Source organism: Anser cygnoides, chromosome 2, assembly GCF_040182565.1.
Source record: "Anser cygnoides isolate HZ-2024a breed goose chromosome 2, Taihu_goose_T2T_genome, whole genome shotgun sequence".
Lineage (NCBI taxonomy): Eukaryota > Metazoa > Chordata > Aves > Anseriformes > Anatidae > Anser > Anser cygnoides.
The window spans coordinates 104,408,993-104,424,574 of NC_089874.1; the positions used below are offsets into that span (position 1 = coordinate 104,408,993).

The 15,582-nt window shown below is 34.3% G+C and overlaps 1 protein-coding gene across 4 annotated transcripts in view; it reads right to left on the reverse strand.

Moving 5' to 3' along the window:
- Window positions 1-782: 782 nt before the first annotated feature.
- CCDC102B (coiled-coil domain containing 102B) overlaps window positions 783-15,582 on the reverse strand; it is a 169,778-nt gene continuing 154,978 nt past the window's right edge. For all 4 annotated transcript variants that reach the window (XM_048080874.2, XM_013191006.3, XM_066992743.1 and 1 more), the window contains one exon: window positions 783-10,624. In XM_048080874.2, the coding sequence (XP_047936831.1) occupies window positions 10,535-10,624 (90 nt within the window). In that variant the 3' untranslated portion in view covers window positions 783-10,534. The remainder of the gene's footprint in view (window positions 10,625-15,582) is intronic.

Below are 15,582 nucleotides of genomic sequence, written 5' to 3' on the forward strand. Positions count from 1 at the left end.
ATTGCCAGCAGATTGAGGGAGATAATACTCATTGTCTATTGAGCCCTGATGAGGCCTCACCTGGAGTACTGTGTACCGTTCTGGGCTCCCTAGTATAAGAGATCTTTCAAATACACCTACTATGGTAAATATGAGACTAAGTAATCCTACACATAATACAAGTATTATTTCATCATGAAGAGAAAAATAGAAGGAATTTTTTAGTGCTAAGGAAAAAATAAAGCCAAATGTTCAGATTTGATTTGGAGAAACTTATGAATAATTCAATAAATTCAAGTGAAATAACAGAACACTTCTTAGCTGTAGAGCTAGCCAAAAAGGATTCAGTAGATGACCAATTAGAATATTTCATATGTTATATAGAATGTTTTGATTTCTTCAAAAAAACAACTATAGTGCCATCTGATTTTGTTTGTTTGTTTGTTTGTTTGTTTCACCCAGTTTATATATTGGGTAATAAGTAGAGAAAATAATGTTTTCTATTTAGTTTTTGTTACTGCAAATTTGATGCCTCTAAGTTCATTAGGATCCAAAAATAAAAACTTGATTGAATCTCCAATTGGACCTTTATATCAGACTTATCTAGAAGGTCATTATTCAGCAATGTTTCAAATCAATGGAAATAACCAATTATCACTAATGTCTGTGACCCACACTGAACAGGTTATCTGGGTTTGTCCGTCATACATAATGAGCTCTGAAATACCATAGCATGTTATTTTCTTGAAAAAAGAGAACAATTCTGGATTGAAGTATAAAAAGATTTAAAAACACACTGTAAGGACTGATAAAAGACATAAATGTATTCTGAAAAATAGTACATCTTCTTAGGCATACAGGTTTTCAAGTATTGTAATGCCACTGTAAGGAGTGAATAGGAGCTTCCAAAGAAAGCTGGAAGAAAATAATTATTTAAAGTGATTTGTATCAGCTATGATCCTAGAACCAAAAATATTTATTTTCTCTTTCCTTGAATTTTGAGGAAATCACTTATGATGATTTAGGACTCAAGATCCTGGTCATTTCTTGAAGTTTCTCTCTGGAGTGCTGTTAATAAAAATAAATAAATAAAAACAAAGTTTGTCTTAACCAACTGGATTTTTTAAAGAGTAAACAGTGTTCTCCTTATATTGCAGTTCTTTGTTGGTAATGTTCCAAACCTTGATGGGACATATCTTTGTGTTTTGTTTTGATCTGTTTTGTTTTGATATGTCAGTTTGATTCAAAAGTAAGTTTCACAAGGTATAGACTTAGCAACTCTACTTTCACGGTGAATTAAAACATTTAAAAGTAAGTAAAATTCTTCAATGGCAATTTGCAATTTCTGTGAACGCATTAATAAAGGTAAATATGACTAATAAGTTATTTCCAGGAGAAATACCTTTATGACTTTAAAGTCAATTAATTTAAACTGCTCAGCCAACTTTAGGCAACTTTAATTACATAGTGCTGAGTCAGACATTTGTTATGTGACTAGCTTGCTAGTATTGATTTGGGCTTGAGATATATTCTCATTGACTCTATTACACCTCCAATATATGTGATTTATGGTAAAGTCTAATTTCTGTAGCTTTCTGCATCCGCAACTCCCACTTTATTTCCTCAATTCCCATTGGTTTCAAAGGTTAACAGAGTTTTTTTTTTTTGTTGTTTGCTTGTTTGTTTGTTTGTTTGTTTTGTTTTTAATACTGGGTTGAGACTGCCATTTATATCTTCTTGGAAGAGAATTAACTTCTATCAATCCCTAAGTAAGACTTGTTGCAAAAGTTGCTAAATAACCAGAAAGAGTTCTAACTGCTGGAAACTAAGGCAGGTCCAATACTGAATGGAAGTCCTCTTGCAGGAAACTATGTGGTCCAGGTATGTGGGGGCTGTAATTCACCTGTACTTCTGTGAGATTTAGCCATGAGCTTAGGTATCTGGAATGATGATGCTTCCCTAAAAAGGCACTTAAATAGCTAGAAAAAACATGCTACGTCGATTCCATGAAAAGATGTCTAGGGTTTTCGTATTTGTAGTTCTCACAGAAACAAGAACAACAAGAAAATAATTTCATAGCACATTATATTTTTTTCCTTCAGCTCATGTCCTATTAATGTTCTGCAGGTGTTAAACACTTCTCTTTTACTGTATCATGTTTCATCGGTCCTATAAATAAATAAAACAGGGTCAGACTTGAGTTGGTATCACAACTGTTGTCTATAATTCAATATCGATTATTGTCTGTTATGATAGCATGCTAAGTCATTGGCATGGTGCTTCATACAGCCCTGGCTAGCATCAGCTGTCATTCTGCCATGCATTTCCCAAAGAGCTTGTCACAAATAACACATGACAAGGACCATTCCACATAAGCAGTTATGATGTTGCCCTCTTCTTTTTGGAGGCATGTGGTTGTGAGATAGCTCATTCGGGTCTCAGAGCCAGTGAACAGTTCTTGACATCTTTTGTTTAATACTGTATTTTTAGCCACAGGGACTATCAATGCTTGGAGAGAAAAGATTTGTTGACTCCTCATATGCTAATAATGATAGTATAACTGTGGTTTTGCAGATGTTTTACAGGCAGCAAAATTTCCAGTATCTATGTCATATTCTATTATTTTTCACACAATTCCTTGTGAATAGGTTACAGATCTAGCAACTGAAAATGAAATGTGATTATAGCTACAGAAGTGGTACCACTTAAAGATAATTTGGGAAAAAAATGAGTTCTGATGATTTTTATAAAGCTGCAGTGCTTGCAAACTGCAGTCCTCTAACAAATGAGGTGATGTATTAGGCTTATGTGGCAAGGTTTTGGTAGCAGGTGGACTGCAGGCATGGCCTCTCTGAGAAGAGCCTAGAACCTGCCCCCTGATAAGAGACAACTCCAGCCAAAAAGGACTCGCTGCTGGCCAGAGCTGAGACAGTGAATGATATTGCTTATGCTTCTCTGAGAGCAGATTTAAGAAAGGGAGAAAAACAACTGTCGTGCAACAACAGCTGGGAGAGAGAGGAGTGAGAAACAGTACTGCAGACACCAACGTCAGTGAGTAAGGAGGGAGAGGAGGTGCTCCAGGCACAGAGCGGAAGTTCACATGCCTGTGGAGAGGAGCCCACGCAAAAGCCGGTGATCTGGTGGGAGTTGCTGTCCATGGGGGACCCAGGTTGGAACAATCTGTTCCTGAAGGGAGAGTACCACCCTGTGGTACTGACCCCTATAGGAGCAGTTCTTGAAGATGTGCTGCCTGTGGGAAGCCCACGCAGGATCAGTTTAGGAAGGACGGCATCCCATGGGAGGGACCCAGTGTTGGAGCAGGGGAAGAGAGTGACCGTGAAGGAGCAGCAGAGACAAAGCATTAAGGACTGATCAGAACTCCCATTCCCCTTTCCCCTGCACTTTTTAGTGGGAGGAGGTAGAAGAGGGGGAATGGGTGAAGGTGATTTAATTTGCTTTTAGTTCTCACTTCTATAACTTGTTAGGAATATGTAATAAATTAAAATAATCTCACTGTGCTGAGTTTATTTTGCCCATGACAGTAATTGTCGTGTGATCTCCATGTCCTTATATCAAACCTTGAGCCCTTTTTCATCCTATTTTCTCCCCCTGTTCTGTTGAAGAGGGGGAATGAGAGAGCAGCACGGTACACATTAGCTAGGGTCTTGTGAAACCACTGTAAGTGTCACAGTATCACAGTATCACAGATTTCTAGGTTGGAAGAGACCTCAAGATCATCGAGTCCAACCTTTGACCTAACACTAAGTACTCCACTAAACCATATCGCTAAGCTCTACATCTAAACGTCTTTTAAAGACCTCCAGGGATGGTGACTCTACCACCTCCCTGGGCAGCCCGTTCCAATGCTTAATAACCCTTTCGGTAAAGAAGTACTTCCTAACATCCAACCTAAAACTCCCCTGGTGAATGTATTGTAGAAGCAAGGAGGGGCATTGGATGAAAAGGTTTATTCTTGAAGAAACACAAGTGTAAAAATTAACTTAAATTGAGAATTGAGCAGTACACTGCTGTAAAAAACGAAGGATATTTACTTGTATTAAAGATGCATTAAAATGTGGTGCAATAATCTAATTTATTCCATTGTGATAAATTCCTGCCTCTCATTGAAGAAAGGAACACTGTGCCAAAAAACAGACCAATTTATCATTTAATGAGGGGATGATATGAATTATTACTGGATTGGGCCAGAAAAAACAGAATTCTAATTCATTAAAAATTGTAAGAGTTTAGAAAACAATTTATTTTCTGGGGAATGCAGGGAACAGAAGGATGCCTGAAAAAAAGACTCATACTGAGAGTATAGCTGATAGCTTGGTGCCTATTGCTGTCATCTACCTTGTGCGTGGCTGAGGTCAAGGTGCGGCCTCACGAGAACTGAGTACAGGGGGATGATCACCTCCCTGGTCCTGCTGGCTACACTATTCCTGATACAAGCCAAGATGCTGTTGGCCTTCTTGGCCACATGGGCACACTGCCTGCTCGTGTTCAGGCGAGCATTAATCAGCACCCCCAAATCAATTGAATGGCTCTTCATTCTTATATCCTTCTTAGTAGCCCTTGACTGTAACTTTACAATTTGAATCCAAATTTCCTGAACATTGACCAACACCATTTTACATATTTCAGATCTGATATCATCCAGTGCCATCATTGCTATTTTCTCTATGAAGAGCAAAGAGCTTCTGATGTCATTTTCTTGTGGGCATTAAGCTTTCCCTCTTGTGTTATACTTTTTCTAGCATGTATAAGATGTGCATTAACTTATAATTAGTGGAGTATTTTCATATTAAAAACCAAGATTTTCTGGTTTGTTTTTGTAAACACAAAAAAAGCTCCAAATCATTAAGAAACTACTTTAGACTGATATGCTTTTAAACTAACAGCTTCAATGGTTACTGCATTAAGGCTTAATTAGAAATTAACCTTCAGAAGAATCTTTCATTTTCAAAATATTATAGATAAAATATTATATTATATAAAAATATAATTTGCTTTTAACCAAATCAATGAACTAAGCATATTCAGCAGTGCTTCAGGAAATTATGTAACAATTATAATAATAATAAAAAAAATAGTAAGAAAAGCTTGTCTTTTGAGCTATGGCTTCTACTTTTTAATGTCTGAATACTAGTTAGAAGTAAAAACTTGGCCTTCCTTTCCTTGTATCTCCCACAGAACACTGTCTAAGGAAAATGTCTAAATCTGCAGTGGCCAAACATTTCTTTTTCTATGAGTGAAATGTTTTACTAAAGGAAGTCAGGCCTAAAGAAATGTCAATTAAAGAAGACTTAGAGTTATACTGCACATCAGTTCTAAAGAAAAGTAGAGCATTCTTTTTCTCTTTAAGATCGACTTCAAGGGAGTTATACCTGTAACAGTAAAAGTGTGGGTTTTTTTTTGTTTTTTTTGTTTGTTTACTTTTTTCCCACAACATAATAAACACAAACTTTAGTCAGCACATTACCTGTAACCTTTCCACCTTTCCCAATATTCGTGTTTAGAAACTAAAATATGTAGAGACACAGGGAAGTGTACCTGACTTAATCAGGAATTGCTTTTTTCTCTCCCATCCTAAACTTTTTTTCATTCTCACTTTCAGAATCTAAGAACTCTATTTAAGATTTTGATTTTTTTTTCTTGTATTTAATCACAACATGAAGAACCTTGCTAGCTGTAATTATAAAATTAATTTTTGCTTTTGAACTATGCAGTACCTAGTGTTATGAAGAAAAGCAAAGGTGTCTAGTAATAGAGGTGGAGCTGAGCTGCACATGGTCACTCGTTTGTTTGTTTGTTTGTTTTTTCTAAAAAGAAAAAAAAATATTGAAGCATTCAGAACAAAAAGCATGAATATTGTTGACTTCAAACACAGAAGAATCTATACCCACAGAACTTAGATTAGTTTTTAAATATGTACCTAAGAGTACAATACAAACACAGAAAAGCTTCAGAAATGTTAAAAAAAAGGTTCAAGAAAAGACACTGGGAAAAATGGAATCTGATTTCCCTATATAAATTCTGTTGCTGAAGGTATTATGTGAACACAAGGATTCTGAAATAATAAACTTCATTTTATTGAGACATTTGGGAGAACTGAAGTATTTAATCCATAATAAAGCATTTAAAATATTAATGCAAATTTAAGGATGGAAAAAAAATCACAGTTTTCCTTTTTTTTTCCAAAATTTCCAGATTTTTCATAATACCAAGAAAACCAGTAAACTGTCACTTCCACTTTCTTACTCTTGATTTTTATATGTTTTGTGTCTGTATATGTATAATCTCTCTCTATATAGTTTATAAAAGTACCAGGAGTATCTTTGCACCTTGTGAATATTTGGGAAAAAAAAAAAAGGTATAAAAACTAAAAAATAAAAGTATAAAATTTCCTTACAAAAATGAAATAACTTAAAATGTAATTAATTATATACATTTACAGTCATGCCTGTCAAGGAACTTTTGGCATTTTTTGGTTTTGTTTTTAAAGGTGGATGTTTCAAAATATGTCTGAGATATGTCAAAAGACACTTAAGATACTGTTGTTTTTTGTTTGTTTTAATATTTATATATATATTTTTCTTTTAAGCAAAGACATCTCAAAGTATGAAATCTGAGATTCTCTTTTATTATGTTTTGTTTTCTTAGTGAATGACCATGGCACTAACTACCATGGTTTCTTTGGAATGTTATCAGTGCCAGTAGGATACTGGGGAGCAACTATAGTAGCCTTCAGTAATATGTTGCCATTTCAAAACTCTCTAAGTTATGCCCCTTAAATTCTATCTGTTTGTGGATATCAGTGAAGTAATGTGATGTGCAATGACAAGATTTGTGGAACACTGGCTGCTGAATATATTTGTATTTTACTGATTATCCAACTGGAAGAAAAGCATTCATTTATCAATAAAAACATGGTATATTGTATATGTACCATAACATTTTGTTACATGAGTGAGATTAGCAAATCCACTGCTACCTTTTGATGTGTTCAGTGATGGACAGTATAGTAATACTTCTTCATTTCAGAATCTCTTGCTCAGAAAAAACTCTCAAAGCCTAAAATATAAATAGCATGATTTTATTTGTCCTTTTCTTATCTACATTTTCTTCTTTTCAAATGTTAATAACGAAGAATTATTTTTTCCAATCTCAGCATAAGCAGTCATTCATTGTCCTTTTCTTATTATGATCAATTGCCTTCTGAAATGGCATTGCCTGGAAAATATTCTATTCATGATTAAAGCAAGTAACTGGATCACATCTTCACTGTGGCATACTAGTATTTGTTGAACATATGGGGAATATCCCTTGAAATCAGTGATTGATTTTTAGTGATTTTGGTTTTAGATTATGCAAATCGTAAGTAACTTTTTTTTATGGCAATTGAAAATTTCTTACCTTCTTCCTGAAGTCATATGATGAAAGAACTTCAATAGCAAAAGGCATCTGAGAATCTTTGTAGTTTCTGAGAAACAATTACTTACTGGCATGTTTTTAATTTGGAACTGGAAGATTCTTTCCCCTTAAGGTGAGGAAAATAGGTTCATGTTACTCTGAAATTATCATTCAATTGTGATTTAGGCAGTGTGCCCATGTGGCCAAGAAGGCCAACGGCATCTTGGCTTGAATCAGGAATAGTGTAGCCAGCAGGACCAGGGAGGTGATCATCCCCCTGTACTCAGCTCTTGTGAGGCCGCACCTTGATAACTGTGTTCGGTTTTGGGCCCCTCACCATGAGAAGGACATTGAGGCCCTGGAAGGTGTCCAGAGAAGGGGTAAGAAGCTGGTGAAGTGCCTGGAGCACAAGTCCTGTGAGGAGCAGCTGAGGGAACTGGGGCTGTTTAGTCTGGAGAAGAGGAGGCTCGGGGAGACCTTATTGCTCTCTACAGCTACCTGAAGGGAAGGTGTGGGGAGCTGGGGGTTGGCCTCTTCTCACAGGTAGCTAGTGATAGGACTAGAGGGAATGGCCTCAAGTTATACCAGAGGAGGTTTAGGTTGGAAATTAGGAGACATTTCTTCTCAGAAAGAGTAGTCAGGCATTGGAACGGGTTGCCCAGGGAGGTGGTGGAGTCACCATCCTTGGGGGTGTTCAAGGAAAGGTTGAACCTGGTGCTTAGGTACTTGGTTTAGTGAGTGACATTGGTAGTAAAGTCATGGATTTACCAGATGACCTTGAAAGTCTCTTCCAACCTTAATGATTCTATGATTCTATGATTAGAAGTCATAGAGGGAATAGAATTTGGGGAAAAAGAGAGAGAGAGACTTTGGGGAAAAAAAAAAATCACAACTTTTAATGAGATTCTGATAGTTCCCACCCTACTGGAGGCAAAGCTCATGGCTGTTCACATACTGTTAAGTATTCTGTTCTATCAAGTGAACAGTGGCATAAGAACACATTGTTTTGACATGTATCTTGAAAAGTGTTTGCAAAAGTAATTTAGAGGGAGGTGGAGATAACAACATTTATAGTTTTAAATACAGTATGGAGCTTGCCAGTTATGAAAGTTATTTGTAGGTCTTTCTGTGTTTATCCCCTGTTCATTAAACTAATTTATATACAATATACACTGTTCCATCTGTTAAAAAGAATAGCAAAAAAGATCAGGTTAAAATTAATCTTAATTTTGTCTAGAAACAATCCACTATTTTAGGCACCAATTGTTCTTTCTGAGCTATAAAGAAGAATAGCTCAATCATTTGGAACCAGATTTAGGGTTAAGAGTTTTCCTGACTTCACCATATTTATCCTTGGTGACCTTGAGCAAGTCACTCTTTCTGCACAGATATGTATATATTCTCTGCCCACAAAGGAGAATGTGAAGGGAATAGATGGGTATAGCAGTATATAACAAATATCATAGATTCATTTTTAAGATCAAGAGGAATTCTAGTACTATGATGAAAAGTTCATAAATAAACATTTTCTGATATTCTCAAATACAGTTAGGGCAATCATGTATCATGATATCTTGGCTTACTTTCAAGTGACTAATTTATGGGTTTGCTTCTTTACAGAGAGCACTTCTTCATCATGCACTCCTAGCATAACCTAAGAGACAACGGCTGGGATTAGGTCAGCATTTGCAAACATGAAAGAAGAGTAAGAACCTAAAGTGAGAGTCAAACCAAAGATCCTCTGTTTTAGCATCCTGCCTCCAGCAGTGGCCAAACACAGGTGCTCAGGGAGGGTCTTAAGAACAGTTAAGGTCTGCTGGATGATCGCAGCCTCCAACTCCAGCAGCTCAGGTAATTCCTGGTCAAAAAAAGCGCGATTCTTATGTAATTAATAATCTTTAGTGTTTTCCATTCATGAACTTGACCAACCTCCACTTAAATCTAAGCAAATTTTAACTATAGACATACTGTCTTCATAAAGACTTTCATGGCTTATTTACCAGTTATAGAAATAACTGTTTCTTTTTCTAAGGTAGTATGTAAATTCCATGACAAACTAAGAGATTACACAGTTGCTGAAGCAGGCTTAGAAGGAGCATGCAATGTATTAGTGGGAGAAGAAATATTGTTAGATTTAACTATAAAGTAGAACTCTCAAAAATACAAGTTTTTCAATTATATGGATATAATGTATGAGAGAAACATATTGCAGAGTAAATAGAGCAAGTTCACAGAATCTCTATGAAACAGAACCTGTATATACTCATGTGTCTGACTTGATGGCTGAACATTTCTGGTGCTTAATATATTCATGCTATTTCCTATGTGACACTTGCAGTTTTTACATGGACAATAAATTCAAATGTAAATAAAAATATGATGTATACATTAAGATGAACTTGAGATGCATTATTGAGATGCATTATTTCTATATATTCATTTGTGAAACACAAAGAAAACACAAAGAAACACAAAGAAACACAAAGAAAAGGGATACATTTAAATGTAAATGTGTAAGTGATAATATTCAGGTATTTAAAATAAAATAACCTTTCCTCTTTAAATATATTTATATATTTTAAATGAATAAAAGGTGTAGTCTTCATGCCACCCTGATAGAACTAGGGAAACTGACTGAGAAACTGAGTTGTTTGCCCCCTGCTGTATGAAACAAACAAACAAACAAACAAACAAACAAACAACAACAACCACAAGAGACAAGCAAGAAAAAAAGCATTGACTTCCATTTCAGACACAGTGTCTTCACAGGACCAGATGTGAACCTCTCTCCTTAGCCATGTACATTCTAAATTATTTTTTCCCAAAGCTAAGCTATGGGTCAGATTAATTAAAGTACACCTTTTGCTTTAGAAGATAACAATTTAGATAATGGGGAAGGAAGAATGAACTGCCAAAAGTTCTATGTTGGTATACAGTGACACTTTCTCTTGGTCCTTAGTGGAAATATGAAATACATAGAAATAACGCATGTGTTGTTTCTATATATGTCTTGTATGTACTTCTTCAGCTTATTTATTTTAGTTTATTTATGTGTCTTTTTGAAGGCTTTAAGTCCTTTGTCCCTTTTCTTTAATATTAGCCTTGTTGCCAAAGGTCTGTTTGATAGTCTCTTGCATCTTCACTCACTGTCTTGGTGAAGTCTCCAACAACATTTGAAGAACTTTCTTCGGTCCCAGATCCAGAACTCATTTTCTTCTGTTTCTTTAACCTGAAATGAAATTGTTAAAAAAAGAAAAAAAAAAGTGTGACTAAGTGGAAAAGCCAGTTTAAATTTAAAATAACTGCAGATCAAATTTCTTCTAAGAAAAAGTTTCAGTAGGAGACCGGTAGAATTTAGATGAGACAGAATCTTTCTGTCTATTGTTAACTTTATATTACACACTGGATACTTTTTCAACAGATTCTTTAATAAAGAAGAAAAAAGCACAGGGTTTCAGAGCAATTACTTAGAATTGTCTTTCACTGTGAAGCAGGCTGCACTTGCTTGCTTTGCTTCTGATGACTAGGAGTCATTATTTATTGATTGACAGTTCTGAACTGCAGTGCCATTGTAATTCAAGATACATTTAAAACACTCACATCTAATTCTTTGTTTTTTTGTTTGTTTTTTGGAAGAATCGAATGTGGAGAATAGTGAAAAAGACAAAGTCCAGCATAAAAGCCTTCTATTAAACAAATAGCAGTAGGGAGTGATTATTTACAAAACGTAATCATTATAAAGAACACTGTTAAAAGATAGTCATGCTGAAATATATATTAGTTTTTGCAAATCTTGTTTTGATAAATCACATTCTCAATAACAATGTGCATCAGAACAGGAACACCCACTCAGGCTGTGCACCAGAAACAAGCTGCTATGCTCTTCAGCATTTAGAGCACAGTGAACCGATACTCAATAGCTGTGGATAGAACATAGATTTATCAAGATTTATCAAGATTTATGAGCTCAAGCAGTGCCCAAAGTAGATACACTACAAACTGATCCAAGACGACTGCATGTTAGAAAAGGTAAATCCTAGCAGACCTAAACTGTTTATTACTAGTTTTTATCTCATCTATAATTTATTGAAAATTTCCTGTGTTTTAAACTTACAGGCATATACCTCAAATTCTGTCGATATGATGTCTGTGATTTCATTGAAATCCTATCACAAACAACAATGCAATTTCTATTTTTTTTTCTTCTTTATGTAACTTGAACAGGTTTTCAGAAAGGGAAATTGACAAACCCAGGTGATTAGTTTTCAATCTGGGAACCTAACGGTTTTGGGAACAATGACTAAACATGCTGAGGAACCTAGAAGTTTTCAGCAAACTGTAGAATATTGTGGACACCAATTACTTCTTTGTAGCTGTAACCCAATTCCTGGCAGTGTGAATGGGTCGGTCATGCTACTATGCATACATATCTAATAATATGTCTTTTGCTTAGAAAATAAGTTATCTCATTATTTTCTTGGGAAAAAAAAAAAGAAAAGTATATAATATCAAAATCACTCTGGGTTAAAAAGTACAAAAACCTTAAAGCCAGCGTGGCAATGAGATTGTTTACAACATCAAAGACCCCATGATGATACTGTCTGCTGATGAACATACTCACTAATCATACAGATACAGACGAATTGCCAAGTCCTACAACAGTGAGAGTCAATAAACTGTCAAATTCTTCACCCCACTGGATACACAAGACTAGGCTGATCAGAAAATTAACTGTCATTGTTGAATTTCTCCAGCTTTTTTTTTTAAACAGATTATTTAAGCAGTTTCCCTTTTAATTAGTGATTAAAATTAAAATTTAATAATTAAAATTTCAAAATTTCCAAACATAACTTTGCCTTATTAATAATTCTAGATAACTCCTACGTAGTAATCCTTGTTATTAAAAATACTTCTGTGAATATATTACTGAAATGTCATTTATTGTTCCATCCTTTTCTATTCATTTTGCTAATCTAAAAATATTAATATATGTTAAAATCCCTAAAACTAGCATCTGAAAGAGTTTTATATTAAATTTAAGGAAAATAAAAGTATTTAAAATATATTAACCATGGCTGGTGGTTGTGGCTTAAATTACATCTTGCTCCTCTAGGAATACACATAGTATATTTTCAAGAAAAAATGTTACTTAAATATTTCTTACTTAAGTTAGAAATACTCAGTCTGGTGCTTCTAGATGTATTGTTAGTCTACTATCTATAAAGCAGTAAGAGAGTTACATTGTGACTTCTGTTTCCTAATAAAATTAATACAGTTACAGTAAAGAACGACAATGAACACATGAAATGGTATTTCTAAATTATTTATACAAAAGAATGCATGCTTGCCAGAAATCACTAGCATATAGACTAGCATATCAGTAAAATCTTTAAAAGACTAGTCCGAGTCTGTAGTAAAACACAATACTCAAGAGCGCCTATTGACAAGCTAATGTACAAGAACAGCACGTCTTTTCCACATCAGTTTGCAACAATCCTCAAACATCTCCTGCTAAGAACTTCTGACATCAATGCTCTGTATAAGAGAATTGTATACTGATGTATAAGCATCAGTATGAGTAAAAAGAGAAAGCCTAATGTTATTTAGTAGAAATATTTTGTAAATTAATATTTCTAATTTGCAGAAAATTTTCTGTAAATATTTTGAATCTTGTCTCTTTTGTCCCACTAAGCTGTTTTTCACAACTCTTTATGTTTAAACTATGTTTAAATCCAACTAACAACAAACAAACAAACAAACGAGAAGACAGGCCACATTAAAAAATGGAATAAGCATTTGATATAAAAAATTAATTAAATATTTCCTGGCATCCTGGAAGTGGTGGGACAAGAAGTTGTTCAGTTGTGTCCCTCAGCCACATGGTTGGTGTAAAGGGCACTAGGGAACCAGGTGAAACAGGAATAATAACTGCTTCCACCTCCAGTGTTTTGGGGCTCCTTCATGTATGCAAGGAAGCGGTTGACTGCACATGTGCCCACCCTAGTTGTGCAAAGCACTGTCAGTTCTGCAGTTGCATTAGCAGTTTGTTAGGTCAGTGGAGAGAGAGTCAAAAGCTATTCGTACAAGGAAGGACTACAAAACTGTGTTCCAGGCTATTGCCCAATAGGGATTATTGGGGAATAGCCTAATAATAACAGAAATATGCAACTGCTCATGGGGATACCAAAATAAAACACTTGTCTTTTGAGCTCCAGACAATTAAGCAAAACAAAAAAGACAAAAAAAAAAATCCTTTTCCTAGCAGAAGAAAAATATGACGTGCTATCAAAGTCAGGTAAAAAAATCATGGAAATACACAGGCATACAAACAGGCAGCATACCATATGTCCACCAATATCTCGTACAACAGGAACATTAAGAAAGCCATTAAGATAGTGTCCCCATTGTGCTCAGGTACACAATAACATATGGTACATTTACTGCTTCACTGTGCATTTCCCTGCTTTTGCTGTTTAGCATCATTAATTTAATGCCCAATTAATAGAGTTTATGTGTATGTTTTTCTGCAGAATATTTTAAAATTCTTCATTGCTGTTTAAAATTAATATGTTTTAATGCAACTGTATAATAAGTATTAATATAAGGAAGGATTTATTCAAAATCTTAATTAAATAAGGGATCTATATAAAATTATTTTAAGTTAGCTACACATGATACTAAAATTATTACTAATTAAGTCTTCACACAGTTTGCTGTAATGATGCCACAGTGAAGCACTACAAGGTTGTTGTCTGCTTTAATCAATGAACACTGCCCAAGGATAACGTGGATATATCTTAAGAGGGTGGGCTATAGGCGTAATAGTATGGAACTAATATAGCAGTGATAAGGAAAATACAAGAAATATAAACTGATAAATGTCCACATGTATGTGAAGTGAAAAGAGAAAAATCATGATGTCTGAAAGATATTTCTCCTTCATGGAGAATGGATATTCATGGATATTTATATTCAAAATTATGAATATGATTAAGGACTCTAAGAATTTTCATAAATAATATGTAAACCATTTGAGATAAATTGTCTCTCTCTTTGGTATCTACAGATTCTGCATGCCTTGTAGAAGAGCAGAATATTCTCACCCTATCTCAATCCTAGCAAGTATCCTATCTGATTTCAGAAATCCTAAAACAAACAAACAAATACATAAATAAAAAAATATTCTCTTCCCAAAGGAATATTGTTAATTACCTTATCTGTTTGCCTTCCTGAAACATTCATATATTATTTCATGAATTTGTTATAGAAAATGAAATTAAAAAGAAAAATAATAAAAAAAAAGTCAAATGTTTGTATTAGAAATGTCTACATCAAAGAATGGATTAGATCAAACAACTAATATACTAAATATTTAATTTTAAAAGATAAAGGATGAAGATTCACTTAGTAATTAATAAAACTCAGTATCCAGATACACTAGGTTTTGGCCTTTACTGTTTCATCTATGACATTGGCATTGCTCAGGATTATAGAAAAAACATGCAGAGTTTATTTACAAGAGAGGATGGAAAAAGATGGGATCTCTGATATGAAAACAGATGAGAATGAAGAAAAAAATATTCATTACAAACTCTAGTAAGTATCTTCATTTTTATAAACTGTACTTCAGTTTTAGACATTTATTGATGTCTAAAAAAAAATATTCTAAGTGGAATTACAGATTCCTGCCCAAATTATAGTAACATTTCAGTTTCTGATTTAATTAAAACATATTTGTTATTTAGTATTATGGGGCTGTTACGAACAATGGGTATAACATATGGATATTGACTTAGGTTTCATACCTTTAACAGGTAGAAATTGCCTAAACCCTGGGTAAACTCTTCTACTGTGCTGATCCAATCTCAAAAAATACTACATGGGCTTTCAAGCTGTATGACATTTTCTTCATATGTTTAGCTTCCTTTGAGAGTCACAAAATCCTAAATGACATACTTTTGTATTTTGCATTCAATTTTATTTATTTTTTTTTCTTCCACGGAAATCATGTACAAACTAGGATTTTTTACTTTTATTACATTTTTTTTCCGTGTTTATTTTGCCATATAAATATATCACCTTTTAACTTTCAAAATTCTTTTGAGAATGAATTTTCCTGATTCATTTCTATGTCTTGTGTATTACAATGGCTACTACAAAAACTTCCTAAACAATTACTTTTAATAT